The 13,811-nt window shown below is 55.2% G+C and overlaps 2 protein-coding genes across 7 annotated transcripts in view; one reads left to right on the top strand and one right to left on the bottom strand.

The window, feature by feature from the left end:
- The window catches only part of Ppp1r15a (protein phosphatase 1 regulatory subunit 15A), a 3,471-nt gene extending 283 nt beyond the window's left edge, over positions 1–3,188 (bottom strand). The window contains exons 1-3 of the mRNA XM_033766016.1: positions 2,933–3,188; positions 505–2,226; positions 7–96 (exon numbers count right to left, since the gene is read on the bottom strand). Of these exons, the coding sequence (XP_033621907.1) occupies positions 7–96; positions 505–2,217 (1,803 nt within the window). The 5' untranslated portion in view covers positions 2,218–2,226; positions 2,933–3,188. The remainder of the gene's footprint in view (positions 1–6; positions 97–504; positions 2,227–2,932) is intronic.
- A 1,140-nt stretch (positions 3,189–4,328) lies between these two features.
- Plekha4 (pleckstrin homology domain containing A4) overlaps positions 4,329–13,811 on the top strand; it is a 17,764-nt gene continuing 8,281 nt past the window's right edge. For 3 of the 6 annotated variants that reach the window (XM_010640773.2, XM_010640778.2, XM_010640775.2), the window contains exons 1-12: positions 4,329–4,704; positions 5,146–5,235; positions 6,126–6,233; positions 7,332–7,404; positions 7,512–7,615; positions 7,714–7,823; positions 8,521–8,736; positions 9,033–9,312; positions 9,818–9,892; positions 12,726–12,773; positions 12,893–12,973; positions 13,059–13,208. In XM_010640773.2, coding sequence (XP_010639075.1) covers positions 5,152–5,235; positions 6,126–6,233; positions 7,332–7,404; positions 7,512–7,615; positions 7,714–7,823; positions 8,521–8,736; positions 9,033–9,312; positions 9,818–9,892; positions 12,726–12,773; positions 12,893–12,973; positions 13,059–13,208 — 1,329 coding nt within the window. In that variant the 5' untranslated portion in view covers positions 4,329–4,704; positions 5,146–5,151. Of the gene's footprint in view, positions 4,705–5,145; positions 5,236–5,568; positions 5,615–6,125; positions 6,234–7,331; positions 7,405–7,511; positions 7,616–7,713; positions 7,824–8,520; positions 8,737–9,032; positions 9,313–9,817; positions 9,893–12,725; positions 12,774–12,892; positions 12,974–13,058; positions 13,209–13,811 lie in introns of those variants that run through there. The other 3 variants (XM_010640774.2, XM_010640776.2, XM_010640779.2) reach the window with 2 other exon arrangements.

The following is a 13,811-nucleotide window of genomic DNA, read 5'->3' as shown; positions in this document are numbered from 1 at the left end:
TCTGGCGAGCTGTTCCCAGGGGCCCCGGCGGGCGGCCTGGGCGGGCCCAGCCCACACAGCCAGGAGATGCACGGTGACCTTCTCGGAGAAGCGCACCTGGGGACAGACAGACACAGGGCTTCACATACATGGTTCATAGGGACACGGGGACCGTCCCTGAAAGCGCGGGGTGTGTGTGTGTTTGTGTGTGTGTGTGAGAAATTAGCTACAAAACACTTGCTGTGTGGCCACTCACTGCCGACTACAGGTGTCTGACTCACCTGGGGCAGGCGGGGTATCGGGGACGCCCCAAGCCACACCTCCCTCTCCACCCACAGGGGCCCAGCCCCTTGCAGAGGATTGCAGGACTGAGACCGCAACCCCGGGAGAAGGCGATGCAATCCTTTGTAACTCACGGGGGACACAGGAGTCCCGCCTGCTCCAGAACCTGCGCTCTACCCGTCTATATTCAGGGCAATTCCACCAAAGTAAACAAAACGAATCTGTGCCCACAACAGCACCCACCTTTCTATCCTTCAGGGGAGTTTCAGGGTCCCGATCCTGGGTGAGGGTCTCTGACAACTGGAGCCTCCTCTGCAGTCTAAGGGGCAGCTTAGGAGCAGGCCAGGGAGCCGGGGGCTTCTGTCCAGGGACATAGATGGCCACAGCGAGAGGGCCGGGCTCAGCTCCAGCCCAGACCTCAGCAGCCTGCTCTTCCCTTGTCTCTCCTGCCGGTGGCGCTGTCCAGGCCCTCTGCGGGGCACCCGGGAGCTGAAGGGAGGGGCGTGGGCCCCAGTCAGCTTCTCTGTCCTCAGCTGCTCCCGAATCATTTCCTGCGTCCTGGTTCTCCTCCCAATCATCCTCTGTGTCCTCTCCAGGCCGGTATACCCAGGCCCTGAGGAAGGGGCTGGTGGTGGAGGAAGCCTCAGCTTCTCCTTCTTCTGCTGATCCTGAATCTCTGTCCTCATCCTCCTCTTCCTCTTCTTCCTCAGTGTCCTCTCCAGGCTGATAAACCCAGGCCCTCAGGAAAGGATTGGTGGAGGAAGCCTCACCTTCTCCCTCTTCTGCTGATCCTGAATCTCTGTCCTCATCTTCCTCCTCTTCTTCCTCAGTGTCCTCTCCAGGTCGATAAACCCAGGCCCTGAGGAAGGGGCTGGTGGTGGAGGAAGCCTCAGCTTCTCCCTCTTCTGCTGATTCTGAATCTCCGTCCTCATCTTCTGGCTCCTCCTCCTCCTCTTCCTCTGTGGCCTCTCCAGGCCGATACGCCCAGGCTTTTAGAAAGGCATTTGTGGTAGGGGTAGAAGAACCCTCAGCTTCTTTCTCCTTCTCGGCTGATTCGGAATCCCAGGCCTCATCTGCCCCCTCCTCTTCCTCTGCGTTCTCTCTGGGTTGACCCTCACAGGGCCCGAACAGGAGCCCTTGGGTGGGAACTGAGGACCGTGGTTCCGGGTCAGCTTCTCCTTTCTTGGCTGCTTCTTTGGCCTTTGATCCCTTCTCCGCTGCTCCTTCTGAGTGACTCTGCCAGGTCCTGGGGCAGGAGCCTGACCTCCAGGGGGTGTTGGGGGCCTCCCCAGCTTCTTTATTTTCTGTTCCTTTGTCCTCCGTGGCTCGCTCCTCTTCCTCCCCTGGGCAACACAGCCAAGTGCTGGGCTTGGGCCTTGGGGCCAAAGAGGAAGCAGAGGTGGCAGCAGCTTCTTTGTTGACAGCTTCTCCATCCTCCTCATCCTCCCTGGAGGGAACACCCTGGCGCTGTGATGCAAGATAAGATGCCTTGGGAGATCTCTCCTCTTCAGCAGGTTTCCTTCCTTCAGCCTGCTCCTCTCTGGGGCTCTTATCAGTACCTGGCAGGGCACTTAGCAGCGGGCTGGCGGACAGGGGCGCAGGCTGGCTGTGCGTGAATTTCCTTGGTGGCTGCCCGTCTGCTTCTTCCTTGATATTCTCCACATCCTCACCACAGGAAGGTCCCCAGGCTTCAGGAACAGAACTGCTGGCTTTCAGTTCGAGGCTGGGCCCTGCTGCCGCCTCTCCATCCCCCTCAGCGGCTCTGCTGTCTTCCTCCACTCCAGTTTCTATCTCATCTGCTACCGTTCCGGCTTCAAGCAGCCGGGGAAGTTGGGATCCTGGCCCCCTCAGGAGGCTCCAGGCCCGGCTTAGGAAGCCCATCAGCGGGGACAGTAGGTATGGAGTGTGGGCATCCTGCCAGGGCCCGGTGTGATGAGGAGCTTGGCCTGGGGCCATCTGTCTGGGCTGGGAAAGAGGGAGAAAAATAAATAAAGTTTAAGAGCCATTTTGAGAATGGCATCAGGGCATGACCCTGAGTCACAGCCAGGAAAATAGCAACACGATTATGAATGTGAGTAACCCCGCCCCAAATTCCTTCGTAATCCCGGCACACACATTCCTATCACTCACTTCCTTCACTCCTGAAACCCAGGATCTGAGTCCCCAGTTCTCTCTTTTAGATCCAAAGTCCCTGCCTTTGCCCCCTCCTTCCTCAGAAGGTAGTTCCAGCCCTAAGAAAAAAGGCATTTCACTTATTTTCCTTGGGGACCAAGTCACAGTCTCCATCTCTCTAATCTCTGAGGACAGAACAGGCTTCCAACACCTCCCTTTCCTGGTCACGGAAAACATTTTGACCCCAGGAGGATTCCTATTCTAGGGAACCAGGAGTCACGGCTGCCACACCGCTTCCCCGCCCCAGCCTTAGGGGCCCCATCCTGCCCTGCCTGAATCCGGGTTCTCACACCATTCTCGAACTGCAGAGTCCGCCGCTTCTCGACCCTCTGCAGACCTTGCAGTACAGGCTCCCAGGCCCTCCTTCCCCGCCTCCAGACCTGGCCCATAGCCCTCCGGACTCGGAACTACAAGTCTCCTCCTCTTTAGGGACCCGGAGTCCTGGCCTCCAGCCCCAGTCCCTTGTGGGTCTCCTTCGGGCTCGGATCCCTTCACTCACCGGCAGGGCTGCGTGTCACCCCGGAGGCAGGAGCGCGGGCTCGGGTTGCCAAAAGTGATCGCAGTTCCAATGGGATCGGGAGACAGGCGCGCTCATCTCGCCTCAGGCGTTGATCTGGTGGGCTTCAAGGAGCACGGCTGCCGCAGGCGCTGTCGCGACAAACGCACGTAGGGTCGCTTGGCGTCTCACATGTAAAGATCCACAAGGCTGCGACTCAATCGGGTTAGCAGTGACGCAGTCTGCCCGGTATTTATAGTCCCGCTCACCTGACGCGCTGACGTCACGACGAGAGGCGGGGTTTTGAAACGTCAATGGGTGGGGCTGGGAAAAACCCCAGGCTTTTAGTGGACATTCCGGGCTGTGTGACGTCACGGAGGTATTTTTTTTTTTTTTGAAAGTGGTCAGGCCCCAAAATAGCAAGCTGTCAATCAATAGTTTTCCCTGTATGGGTGGCTATTGGGCCCTTTAATTCTATTCTGGTCCGAAGTCATTCCACCCCGATTTATTTATTTTGAGACAGGGTCTCACTGTGTAGTTCAAACTGGCCTTGAACTTACTGTGGAGTCCAGGCTGGCTTCGAACTCATAATGAACCTCCTACCTCAGCCTCCTGAGTGCCTCGAGGACAGAGGTGCGCCACCACGCCCCTCCCACCCCAAGGTAAGCAGCCGATCCTAGTCTAGATTGTCCCACCTTCTCACGTGATTGACTTCCTTTCAGAGTTGGAGGTAGGACATTTCTCGCATTCACAGATGAGGACAACTGAGTGTTGGCAGCGAAGGCAATTATTCCAGGTGGTATGAAGCAGGGGTTTTTTTGTTTTGTTTTGTTTTGGTACCGGGGATTGAACTCAGGACCTTGCGCTTTTGAGGCAGGTGGCTGGCGACATCACTGAGCTAAATCGCCCACCCACTTTGGAGACAGGATCTTGCTTAGGTAGTTCAGGATGGTCTTGAACTCACTATATAATCCAGGCTGAATTTGAACACACAGCAATCCTCCTACCTCAGCCTCTGGAGTGCTGGGATTACAGGCGCGCCTCCCAGGGGACCTGGACCGACCCTCCCCAGCCTCATCCAATCAGAGCTGCGCTTCCACACCTGGCTCAGCAGTCCTGACTCCTAGCTCCCACCCCACAAGTCCCAGGCCAGACCCACGGAGACCCAGCGACAGGCAGTTGGGCCCCAGCCCCTCCCCTGAGCTGTGGGGGCAGCAGTGCCAGGGGTCAGGCTGTGGTGGAGAAGCCAGCAGGGGCGGGGACAGCCAGGATTGGGAGGGGAGACACAGCGTGGGAGGGTGGCAGAGGAAGGGAAAGACCAGCAGAGAGGAAAGAGAAACGGGAACTGGAGGAAGAGAGAACGTGAGGAGGAGAAGAATGGAGACCGGAAAGAGAGAGGGGAGGGAATAAGAGAGAAAGAGTGAGGAAGAGATTGAGTGAGAGTATCAGAGACTGCAAAGAGAGAGAGAGAGAGAGAGAGAGAGGGAAGGCATGAGAGACACTCAGGAAGTGACTCTACGTCAGAGAAAAAGCTGTGGACTGAGGAAAGATTGGAAAGAGCCAGACTGGGAAGAGACAATCTAAAAGAAAAGTTAAAAAGAGAGGAAGAGAGAACACAAGACAGTAGACAAAGTGGTAAGAGGGCGAAGGAGTGATCAGGTAGGTGAGGACAGACCAGAACTATGAGGCCCAGCGCTTGAGAGACCAAGGAGGGGAGACTGCAGCTGACGCCTGATCCACACCTCCTCTCCCTGTCACTGGGACCCCAGAGTTGGGTAAGTTGCCTGCCTGGGCTGGGAGGGGAATTAGGGTGCACATTCTTGAGCCTTGGGGTAGGCTTAGGGCATTGGCAGGGATGTTTGGGGGTGCGCGTGGGAGGGCAGGAGACAGGTAGCCTGGGGCAGCAGGAAGGGGGCAGGGCATAGGGGCCCCTGAGCACAGCAAGGGTCACATTCCTGGCGGGAACCCAGAGGGCAGGAAGAAAGGAGCCCCTATTCCCGGCCGGGCGCAGACAGCTGCCCCCTCCCCACAGCTGCCAGTGCCGCCCACCTCTCTTGGCATTGCCCTTGGTATGTGGTCTGGGCCACGGCCTCCCCCAGCCCCAGCCCCAGCCCCAGACAACAGGCTCTTTTTCCTCAGCCTCCTCTGAGCCCTGACTGGGTCTCCAACCCCAGCCGGGTCAGCCTCAGAGCCTCAGCTCCTTTCTGTGTCCCCAGGGCTGGATGGAGGAGGGCCGACCGCGGAGCAGCCTCAGCCTGGCCAGCAGCGCCTCCACCCTCTCCTCGCTCAGTGCCCTGAGCGCCAAGGTGCGGGCTTCCTGGTGGTTGTGGGGAGGACGCCCAGCTCTGGGCCACTGTCTCTGTCCCCCAGCTTTGTGCCATCGAGGGCCTCGGGTTGATAAGGATCGGGATCCCCAGAATGGGCTCAGCAGCGGCTGCTGGGAATCTGCAGCCGCTCCCAGCTGGGTCTCCACCCCTCCCACGTTCCTAATTCTCAGCCAGAGTAACGACCTCCCTTGACCTTGGCCGCTGACCGAGCTGCCACTCCCCAGCCGAGGCCCCCTTGTTACTGAGAGGTGTGGGTACCTTGGTAAGGACTGGGGACATCCTGTCCTGTCTCTGACCCTCTCCTCTGTCCAGTCAGGAAAGACTCCTCTTGACAGCGAGGCCCTTTGTGATGCCTGAGGTACTTTCGTCTCCACGCCACCCTGGCCCCACGTTCAGCGAGGAAAGCCATCTTCTCGTGCTCTTGCCACTTGCAGCTTCCCACCGGGCATTCCACCCCAGGGCGACCTTAGTCCAGGAGCAGCACCCGCACCTGAGCCGAGGGAGGGATTTGAAGCCCCGCTTTGGCCATGCTTGCTGGGGGTGCTACCGCCCAGCACTGAGCTACTGCGAGCTCAGCGTGGACCCATCCTGCTGACCGGACCTCTCAGCTGACAGTCCCAGTTCAGATCCCTAAGGCTCTACCTCTCCCTGGCTCTTGTGGTCCAAGGTGCCTTCCTCATCGTTCCCAGAGTCCTCCCCTCCTAGTTTGGCCTCGAACCCCTTCCTCCATCACCCAGCAGTCGCTCTACTCTGCACCGTGAATGGGCCGCAGTGCTGGACTCAGCCCTCCTTGCCTGGCTCATGGGCTCCTCCAGCCGGCACCTCTCGCTCGCTTCGGTGCCGCTCACTTCAGTCCCTTCTCTCTGCAGAAGCCCGCCCGGGCAGTGAACAAGGTCCACGCCTTCGGGAAGAGGGGCAACGCCCTCCGAAGGGACCCCAACCTGCCCGTGCACATCCGAGGCTGGCTTCACAAGCAGGTGAGGTGAACTGGAAACGGAAGGACGCTGGAGGCTGTGCCCCCGGCTGTCCACTTCTGTCTCCTTCCAGCGTCCCATGCATGTTTCTTTTCTGCTATCCTTGCCTCTCCCCTTCTTCTGTCATTGTTTCATTCATCCATTCAGTACTATTTCTTGAATACTAATTAAGGCCACATGTCATAAAAGTATCTATATTATATTCATGGGCCAGGGATGTAGCTCAGTGGTGCCACCGCCTACCTCGCAAGGAGAAGGCTCCAAGTTCGGTCCTCAGTACCAAAACCAAAAACTATATTACATTCAAGGTTATCACGAGGGCGGGGATAGCTAGGTGTGGTGGGTCACTCTTGTAATCCTAGCATTCAGGAGGCTGAGGCAGGAGGACTGCCGTGAATTTGAGGCCAGCTCTGTAATGAGCTCTGTGCCACCCTGAACTACACAGCCAGATTTGAAAGCCCAATAGTCCCGCAGGAGCCAAAATCCTCATCTAGAGCAAGCCAAGGAGAGAGAAATTGGAGAGCTGACAAGACACTGGTTCTTAAACCTAGGCATCTGAGACAAGCAGCAACAGCGTCCCTGCGGAACTCAGTAGAAATGCAAATGTGGGGCCTCACCCCAGCTCTACCAATCCGGAAACCCCGGGGAGAAGCCCAGGAATCTGTGGTTTGTTTGTCCCTTTATTTAGACAGAGTCACCACGTGTATGCTGGCCGGCCTTGAATTCACTCTGTAGTCCGGGCTGGCCTCAAACTCTAGGTGATCCTTCTGCCTCAGCTGCCACCATGCCTCCTGGCCCCTTGTTTGGTTTTTGAGACCAGGTGTCACTGTGTATCAGGATGGCCTGGGACTCACCCTGCAGAATCTATGTCACTCAGCCACAACGCACTCACTTCCGGCTCTCTGTCTGGTCTGTTGGATCAAACATTCCTCCGCCTCCCTTCTCCCTAGGTCTCGTCGGCCCTGTGACACTGTTCTCCCAGATTTCTATCCCTCGTTTCCATGCCTCTCTCCCCTCTCTACAGGTCTCTTCTCCTCCCCCTGTGCCTGCCCACTTTCTCCTCTCCTTCTACTCAGGCCTTCCTCCCACTTCTTTCCCCAGGACAGCTCTGGGCTCCGGCTCTGGAAGCGCCGCTGGTTCGTCCTCTCTGGCCATTGCCTCTTCTATTACAAGGGTCAGTGCCCCGGCTGGATGGGGTGGGAAGGCACGGTCCCCGGCCACACTGCCCTCTGCCTCCTGGTCTCCCCATACCTTCGTGATCCCTGACAGCAGCTCCCTTAGCAGACAGCCGCGAGGAGAGCGTGCTAGGCAGCGTCCTGATCCCCAGCTACAACGTCCGGCCAGATGGGCCTGGAGCCCCCCGGGGGAGGCGCTTCACCTTCACCGTGAGTCCCTCTACATTGGAGAGCTCCTTACTGGGGCTAAAAGGTCTTGGCCAGAGACCACGTCCGGCATCCTGTTTAGAGCGCCCTCCCTCCCGCAGGCAGAGCACCCGGGCATGAGGACCTATGTCCTGGCGGCTGACACCTTGGAGGATCTGCGGGGCTGGCTGCGGGCATTGGGCCGGGCCTCCCGCGCGGAGGGTGACGATTGGTGAGTAAAAGTCGGGGCACGCCCCTGACTTGGTGAGCGGAATCATCCCAAACTTCTCCACCGTGAGCGCTGGCTGTCCAATCACTGATCTTCTAGCCAAGGAACGTCCCCCTTTCAGGCTCCGCCTCAGAAAACTTCAGTTCTTCCAATCACAAAGTCTTTCGCTTTAAGCTCCGCCCGCCATCCTGTCTAGCCTCGTGCAACTAATCTGACAGACTTTCGGGCCCAAGGATCATCCATGTGTCACACGCTCTGGGTGCTTCAGAAATCTGCATCCCTTGAGGCTGACCCCTTAGCAATAGCAGCCGAAAGATCAGATTTTTAAAAAAATGTCAGACTGGGCTGGGGATTTAGCTCAGTGGTTCCACCGCCTGTCTCACAAGTGTGGTTCGATTCCCCCCGCCAAAAAAGTCAGACTGTCTCAGGTTCGGTCCCTGCCTTCTCCAGTGTTCAGTCTGGAGACTGTACTCCCTGGTTCAGTCTTTCTCATAAGTCCAGGAGATTTGATGGACGTGGTGGCCCTGTACAAGTTACTTCCACATTCGTGGCCTCAGTTTCCAGATCTGCGAATAGGGTGCAACAAAGCATAGTGTACAATTTCCCCTTTGGGGGTAGGTTGCTCTGTCTGCATATGTGAAGAGACTAGGGCTGTTATGAGGGTCAGAGGAGTGATGTCTCTTTCTGCGCTCACTCTTAGTGGGCCACCCAGGTCACCCCCTCGCCTCCAGCCTGAGGAGGGCCCTGGTGGCCCCGGGGGTCCTCCGGAGGTGAGCAGAGGGGAAGAGGGGCACATCTCAGAATCCACAGAAGTGGCTGGGTTCTCCAGAGGTCGTGGCCGACCCGGGCTGTTGACTCCCAGCCCCACCGCAGACCTCCAGTCTGGAACCAGGGGTCGAAGGACCAGGAGCCCCGAGTGAGTTGGACCCAGGGGTGTTGGGGGCGTGGCCTAAGGGAGGGCGGGGCTTAGCATTTTCTGCTTTACCGCAAGATAGTTGCTGGGGTTCCTGTGGGGTCACAGCCTATCTGGGAGTTCTAAAGAGATCCCACGAAGGAGACATTAGTCAGGATCTGCCCAGCAGAGGCACATTCTACTCCACAGCGACAGTGAGAACCCTGAAGAGAGATGCCCTGGGACATGACGTGAAGGGCAGAGAGGTGGACGGGGACAGCTCTAGTTAACTCCGTTCCCCGATTCTCTCCTTCCCACAGCCTGTTCGCATCCCTCTCTCACCCGCCCTCCCCACTGAGCCTTCCCCGTCCCCGATCTGCTCCTGCTCGGCGACTGTCACCCTCCTCAGGAGACAGAGCGTTCCCTGCCCGACCTCACACCCCCTTGAGTCGCATTGATGTCCGGCCTCCTCTTGATTGGGGGCCCCAGCGACAGACCCTTTCCCGGCCCCCCACACCCAGCCGTGGACCCTCCGCTGAAGCTGGCGGAGGACGGCGTCCCAGAAGCCCCCCAAACTGGAGTCAGGAACCCAGAACACAGGTGAGCAGAGGGGGTTGTAAGACTACATTTCCCATGAGCCATAGGGACTATCTTTCCAGAATGATCTCGCTGTTTTCCCTAAGCCTCATGGGGATTGTAGTCCATAATCACCCAAGCTCAGCGGTTGGAGAAAGGAGCGTGAACTATCTGGCCTGGTCCTGGCCTTTGCTCCGTAAACATCATGGGTTTTGTAGTCCAAATATTGCAGGGACAGGTGCTGTTTCTTCTGCCTTGGGTCCCCAATTTATCATGCTATTTTCTCTGGCATTCTGGATTTATAGCCCAGAATATCCACAGGTAACTCTCATCAGTTTGTGGACTGCTTTGCCAAGCTAGACCATTTACAAGCTAGACATACTCTGAGGGTAGTTGAGGAAATTGAGGATCTCAGTTCTGAGCCTCAGCGTCTCCTAAGCCTTTCTATTCTGAGCACACCGGTGCACTGTGACATCTGATACTAGGATGAACCAATTCCTAAACATCTCTAATTCATTATTCCTCCCAGGCTCCCTCCGGCTCTTCCACTTATCTCCAGCTCCCCCCAAGGCCCCCTGGCACCCGGGCCTCCATGGTTTTATTGGTAGGTATTCTGCCACACAGAATATATCAGAGCCTCCTCCCTTGCTTTCCTTGCTATGAGAAATGTTATTTCCTGGCCTAGGAGCTTCAGAAAACTAGGGATTCTGTGCTCCTCAAGTAGGTGGTTGTGTTTGTTTCCTGTGGCTGCTGAGACAAAGCACCACAAACTGGGTGATTTAAAATGACTGCAGTTTGTTTTACCACCCTCTGGCTGCAGAAGTCTGAAGTTGAGGTGGCAGCCTGTCCGAGGCCATGCTCCCTCTGAGGGCTCTGGGAGAGGACCTGTCTGAGCTCCTCTCCTTCGTCTGGGTGTTGGCAAAACCCTTGCTGCTCTGTGGCAAGCATCATCCATCCCTGGTCCCTGCCTCTATGATCATGTGACCCTCTTCCTTTTTTTATCTGTGTCTCTGGGTTCTGGGGATGCCTTCTAGAGTCTAGGATCTTCTTGTCCTGAACAAAACAAGCACAAAATGTAGTGAGGTTTTACATTTGTTAAAAGTAGGAAGCCAGGCATGGTGGCTCAAGCCTGTAACCTCAGCACTTAGGAGACTCAGTGGTGCCGCCACCTGCCTCACAAGCACAAGGACCCAGATTTGATCCCCTTACCAAAAAAAAAACAAACAAAAATTATTCAAAGTAGGAAAAGAAACATGCTCCACAGGGTGAGTTAGGACCAACTAAAAGTAGAAAAAGAAGTATACTGCACAGGGTGAGAGCAGACCACAGCGCAGGAGCGTGTGTGTGGCCAAGAGTGCAGTGCTGGCCATTTTTGTGTCTTCCACCCCTCAGGCTGACCTCAGGTCCAGGTTGACCCATCAGCAACCTGTTGGAGTTCTCAAGAGAAGAACCGCCAGGTGCAGGGCTTGGGAACCTGTACTAGTCATACCCACTCGCCCAGCCAACTGGCCACACCCTAATCTCCCACCTCATCTGTCTCCTTGTGTAACATTTCACTGTGATTTATGTCATAGGACAAAATTAACAAATCACTTTAACAAACTTAGATGCTTTATTTTTTGTTTTTGTTTTTTTGGTACTGGGGATTGAACTCGGGACCCTGATCTTTTGAGACAGGCAGCAGAGTCAAAATCCCTGACCCTTAGGCACCTTATTCTTGAACCTAGAATTAGACAACACTTTAGTCGACAAAATAGAGTTACATGCTGGGCGTGGCAGCACACACATCTAAAGCGTGCTTTAGATCCCAGCACTCTAAACGCTGAGGCAGGAGGAGGATTGCTGTGAGTTGAAGTCCATCCTGTGCTACATAGTGAGATCTAGACCAGCCTAAGTACATAGTAAGACCTTGTCTCAAAAAAAGGGGCGGGGCTGGGATTTAGCTCAGTGGTGCTGCTATCTGCCTCGTAAGTGCAAAGTACTGAGTTCGATCCCTTGTACAAAAGAAAAGAGAGGGGTTAGGGATTTAGTTCAGTCCTGGCAAGTGCAAGGTCCTGAGTTAGATTCCTGGTACAAAAAAGAAGAAGAAAGATATTAGTTTGTTTTAGAAATGTAGCTCTTAAAGCCAGGCGTGGTGGTGCACGCCTATAATCCTAGCACTCAGGCAGCTTAGGCAGGAGGATCACTGTGAGTTCGAGACCAGCCTGGGCTACATAGTGAGTTCCAGGTCAGTCTCAACTACATAGTGGGACCCTGTCTCAAAACAACAACAACAAAAAGAAATGTAGCTTTTATCTCTGTGATCCAGATTTCTCAGGTCAGATAAACAGCTTATTACCTCCAGCTTCAAAATGTGGAACTTTCATTTTAGCGGGGCTGCTGGTGCCCAGGGCAGGCACCTATTTCCAAATAATGGCCTCCTGTAATTTTCTTGTAAGTTTTTTATTAGTATATATTTGTGATACACAATAAATACATTCATTGCAGGCTGGGGATTTAGCTCAGTGGTTCTGCCACCTGCTTTGCAAGTGCAAGATCCCCCAATGTAAATCCCCTGGTAACAACAACAAAATTACATTCATTGTGAGCTACATGTAACTTTATTTTTTTGGTACTAGGCATTGAACTCAGGACCTTGAGCTTGCAAGGCAGGTGTGGGGCCTTTGAGCTAAATCTCCAGCTCCACCTGTAACTTTTATTTAATACTTACACCTGCAAACATCCTATTTCCAAATGAGGTCCCATTGTCAGGTATCAGGGCAGGGACTTGGACATATCTTTTTGGAGCACTTGAGTTAACCCTCAAAGAAGCTCAAGGCTTTTCAGGGTGGGGCGTTTCTTAGCAATGAGGCCCCTTCTGTGCCCTTCAGGAGTTTCTTGAGATAAGCGGGGGAGAAGGCTCCTGTCCTCAGAAAGAAGATCCTGCCAGAGGAGGTGACGTACACCTGTAGTCCCAGCACTTGGAGGCTGAGGCAAGAAGACCACTGTAACTTGGAGGCCAGCCTGGGCTACATAGTGAGCTCAAGGCAAGACCCTGTCTAAAGTCTGTCTGTTAATTATATTTGCTATGGACTTTTTTTTTTTTCTTTGAAGCAGAGTCTCACTGTGTAGTTCAAATTGGCCTTGTACTCATTATGTAGCCCAGGCTAGCCTTGAACTCATAGAGATCCTCCTGCTGCAGCCTCCAGAGTGCTGGGATTATAGGTGGGCACCAAGACACCAGGCCTCTCAGTTGCTCTTATCTTGGCTCGAAGCAGAGTTGAAAGTTTATGGTACTCTAGGAAGACAGATGCAGTCTGAAAACAGTAGTTGAGCTGTTTTCCTGGGTTTCACTCACTGCCCGTCAGACATCTGCAGGCCCAAGGAAACTGTTTTTGGCACCGAGCTTCCTTAAGGACCTGCCTGGCCCCTGTGACCCCTGACTTTTCTCCTTCTAGCCAGGTCCTCCCCTGGACTCAACCTTCCACCAAAGCTTGGAGACAGATGTAAGTTCCCAGATGCAGCCCCTCCTGGGGTCCCAGAGCTGGGGAGAGGGCGTTCTAGATGGCGTGGAGAGGGGAGGACCCAGAGGGTCTCTGAACGGTTCCTCCTCTCCTTTCTGCAGAGCCTACTGACCAAGTTGTGCGGGCAGGACCGGCTCCTGAGGAGGCTGCAGGAGGACATCGACCAGAGGCAGGAGGAGAAGGTGCTGGGCAGGGAGGATGGAGAGCCCGGCTGCTTTCCCAGCTGGCTGTGGCTCCGGAAGTCTGATCTCCTCCCCTCTCCTGCAGGTGCAGCTGGAAGCCGCCCTGGAGCTGACCCGGCAGCAGCTGGGCCAGGCCACCAGGGAGGCTGCGGCTCCGGGCAGGGCCTGGGGTCGCCAGCGCCTCCTGCAGGACCGTCTGGTCAGCGTGAGGGCTGCCCTGTGTCACCTGACTCAGGTGAGCCGCTGAGGGGTCTCACAGGATGGGGTGCAGGAACCTTGGTCTTCTGGGAAGCAGCCAGCAAGAGCAGAGCCTCAGGGTGGTTTCTTTTTCTTGTTAGTTTTATTCGTAGTACTGGGGATTGAACCCAAAGCTTTCACACTAAGCTACATCCCCAGCCTTTTTAAAGTTTCTGTTCTGAGATGAGGCCTTAGGGCTGGGGGTGTAGCTCAGGGACCGAGCACTCACTTAACATATGTGAGGCCCTGGGCTCCATTCCCAGTAGAGAGAGAGACAGAGAGATACAGAGAGAGCTACCTGACTAAATTGCCCAGGCTGGGCTTGGGTGTGGGATCTTTTGTTTTGTTTTTGTTTTTTGGGGGGGTCAAACTCAGGACCTTGCACTTGCAAGGCAGGCGTTGCACCAATGAGTGAAATCCCACCTTTCAAATCTTTTTATAGTTTACTTTTACATCTTTTGTTCATTTGTTTGTTTTGGTACCCAGGGATCGAACTTGGGTCCTTGAGCCTGCAAGGCGGGCGGCAGAACCACTGAGCTAAATCCCCGACCCTATTTTTACTCCTATTTTTTTCTCTTCCGCCCCCTCCCCCTCCTCCCCC

This window comes from Fukomys damarensis, unplaced genomic scaffold (genome assembly GCF_012274545.1).
Source record: "Fukomys damarensis isolate Sample0158 unplaced genomic scaffold, DMR_v1.0_HiC HiC_scaffold_19, whole genome shotgun sequence".
Classification (NCBI taxonomy): domain Eukaryota; kingdom Metazoa; phylum Chordata; class Mammalia; order Rodentia; family Bathyergidae; genus Fukomys; species Fukomys damarensis.
Note: the sequence above shows the minus strand (reverse complement) of the source record. Positions and strands in the feature narration are given on the sequence as shown.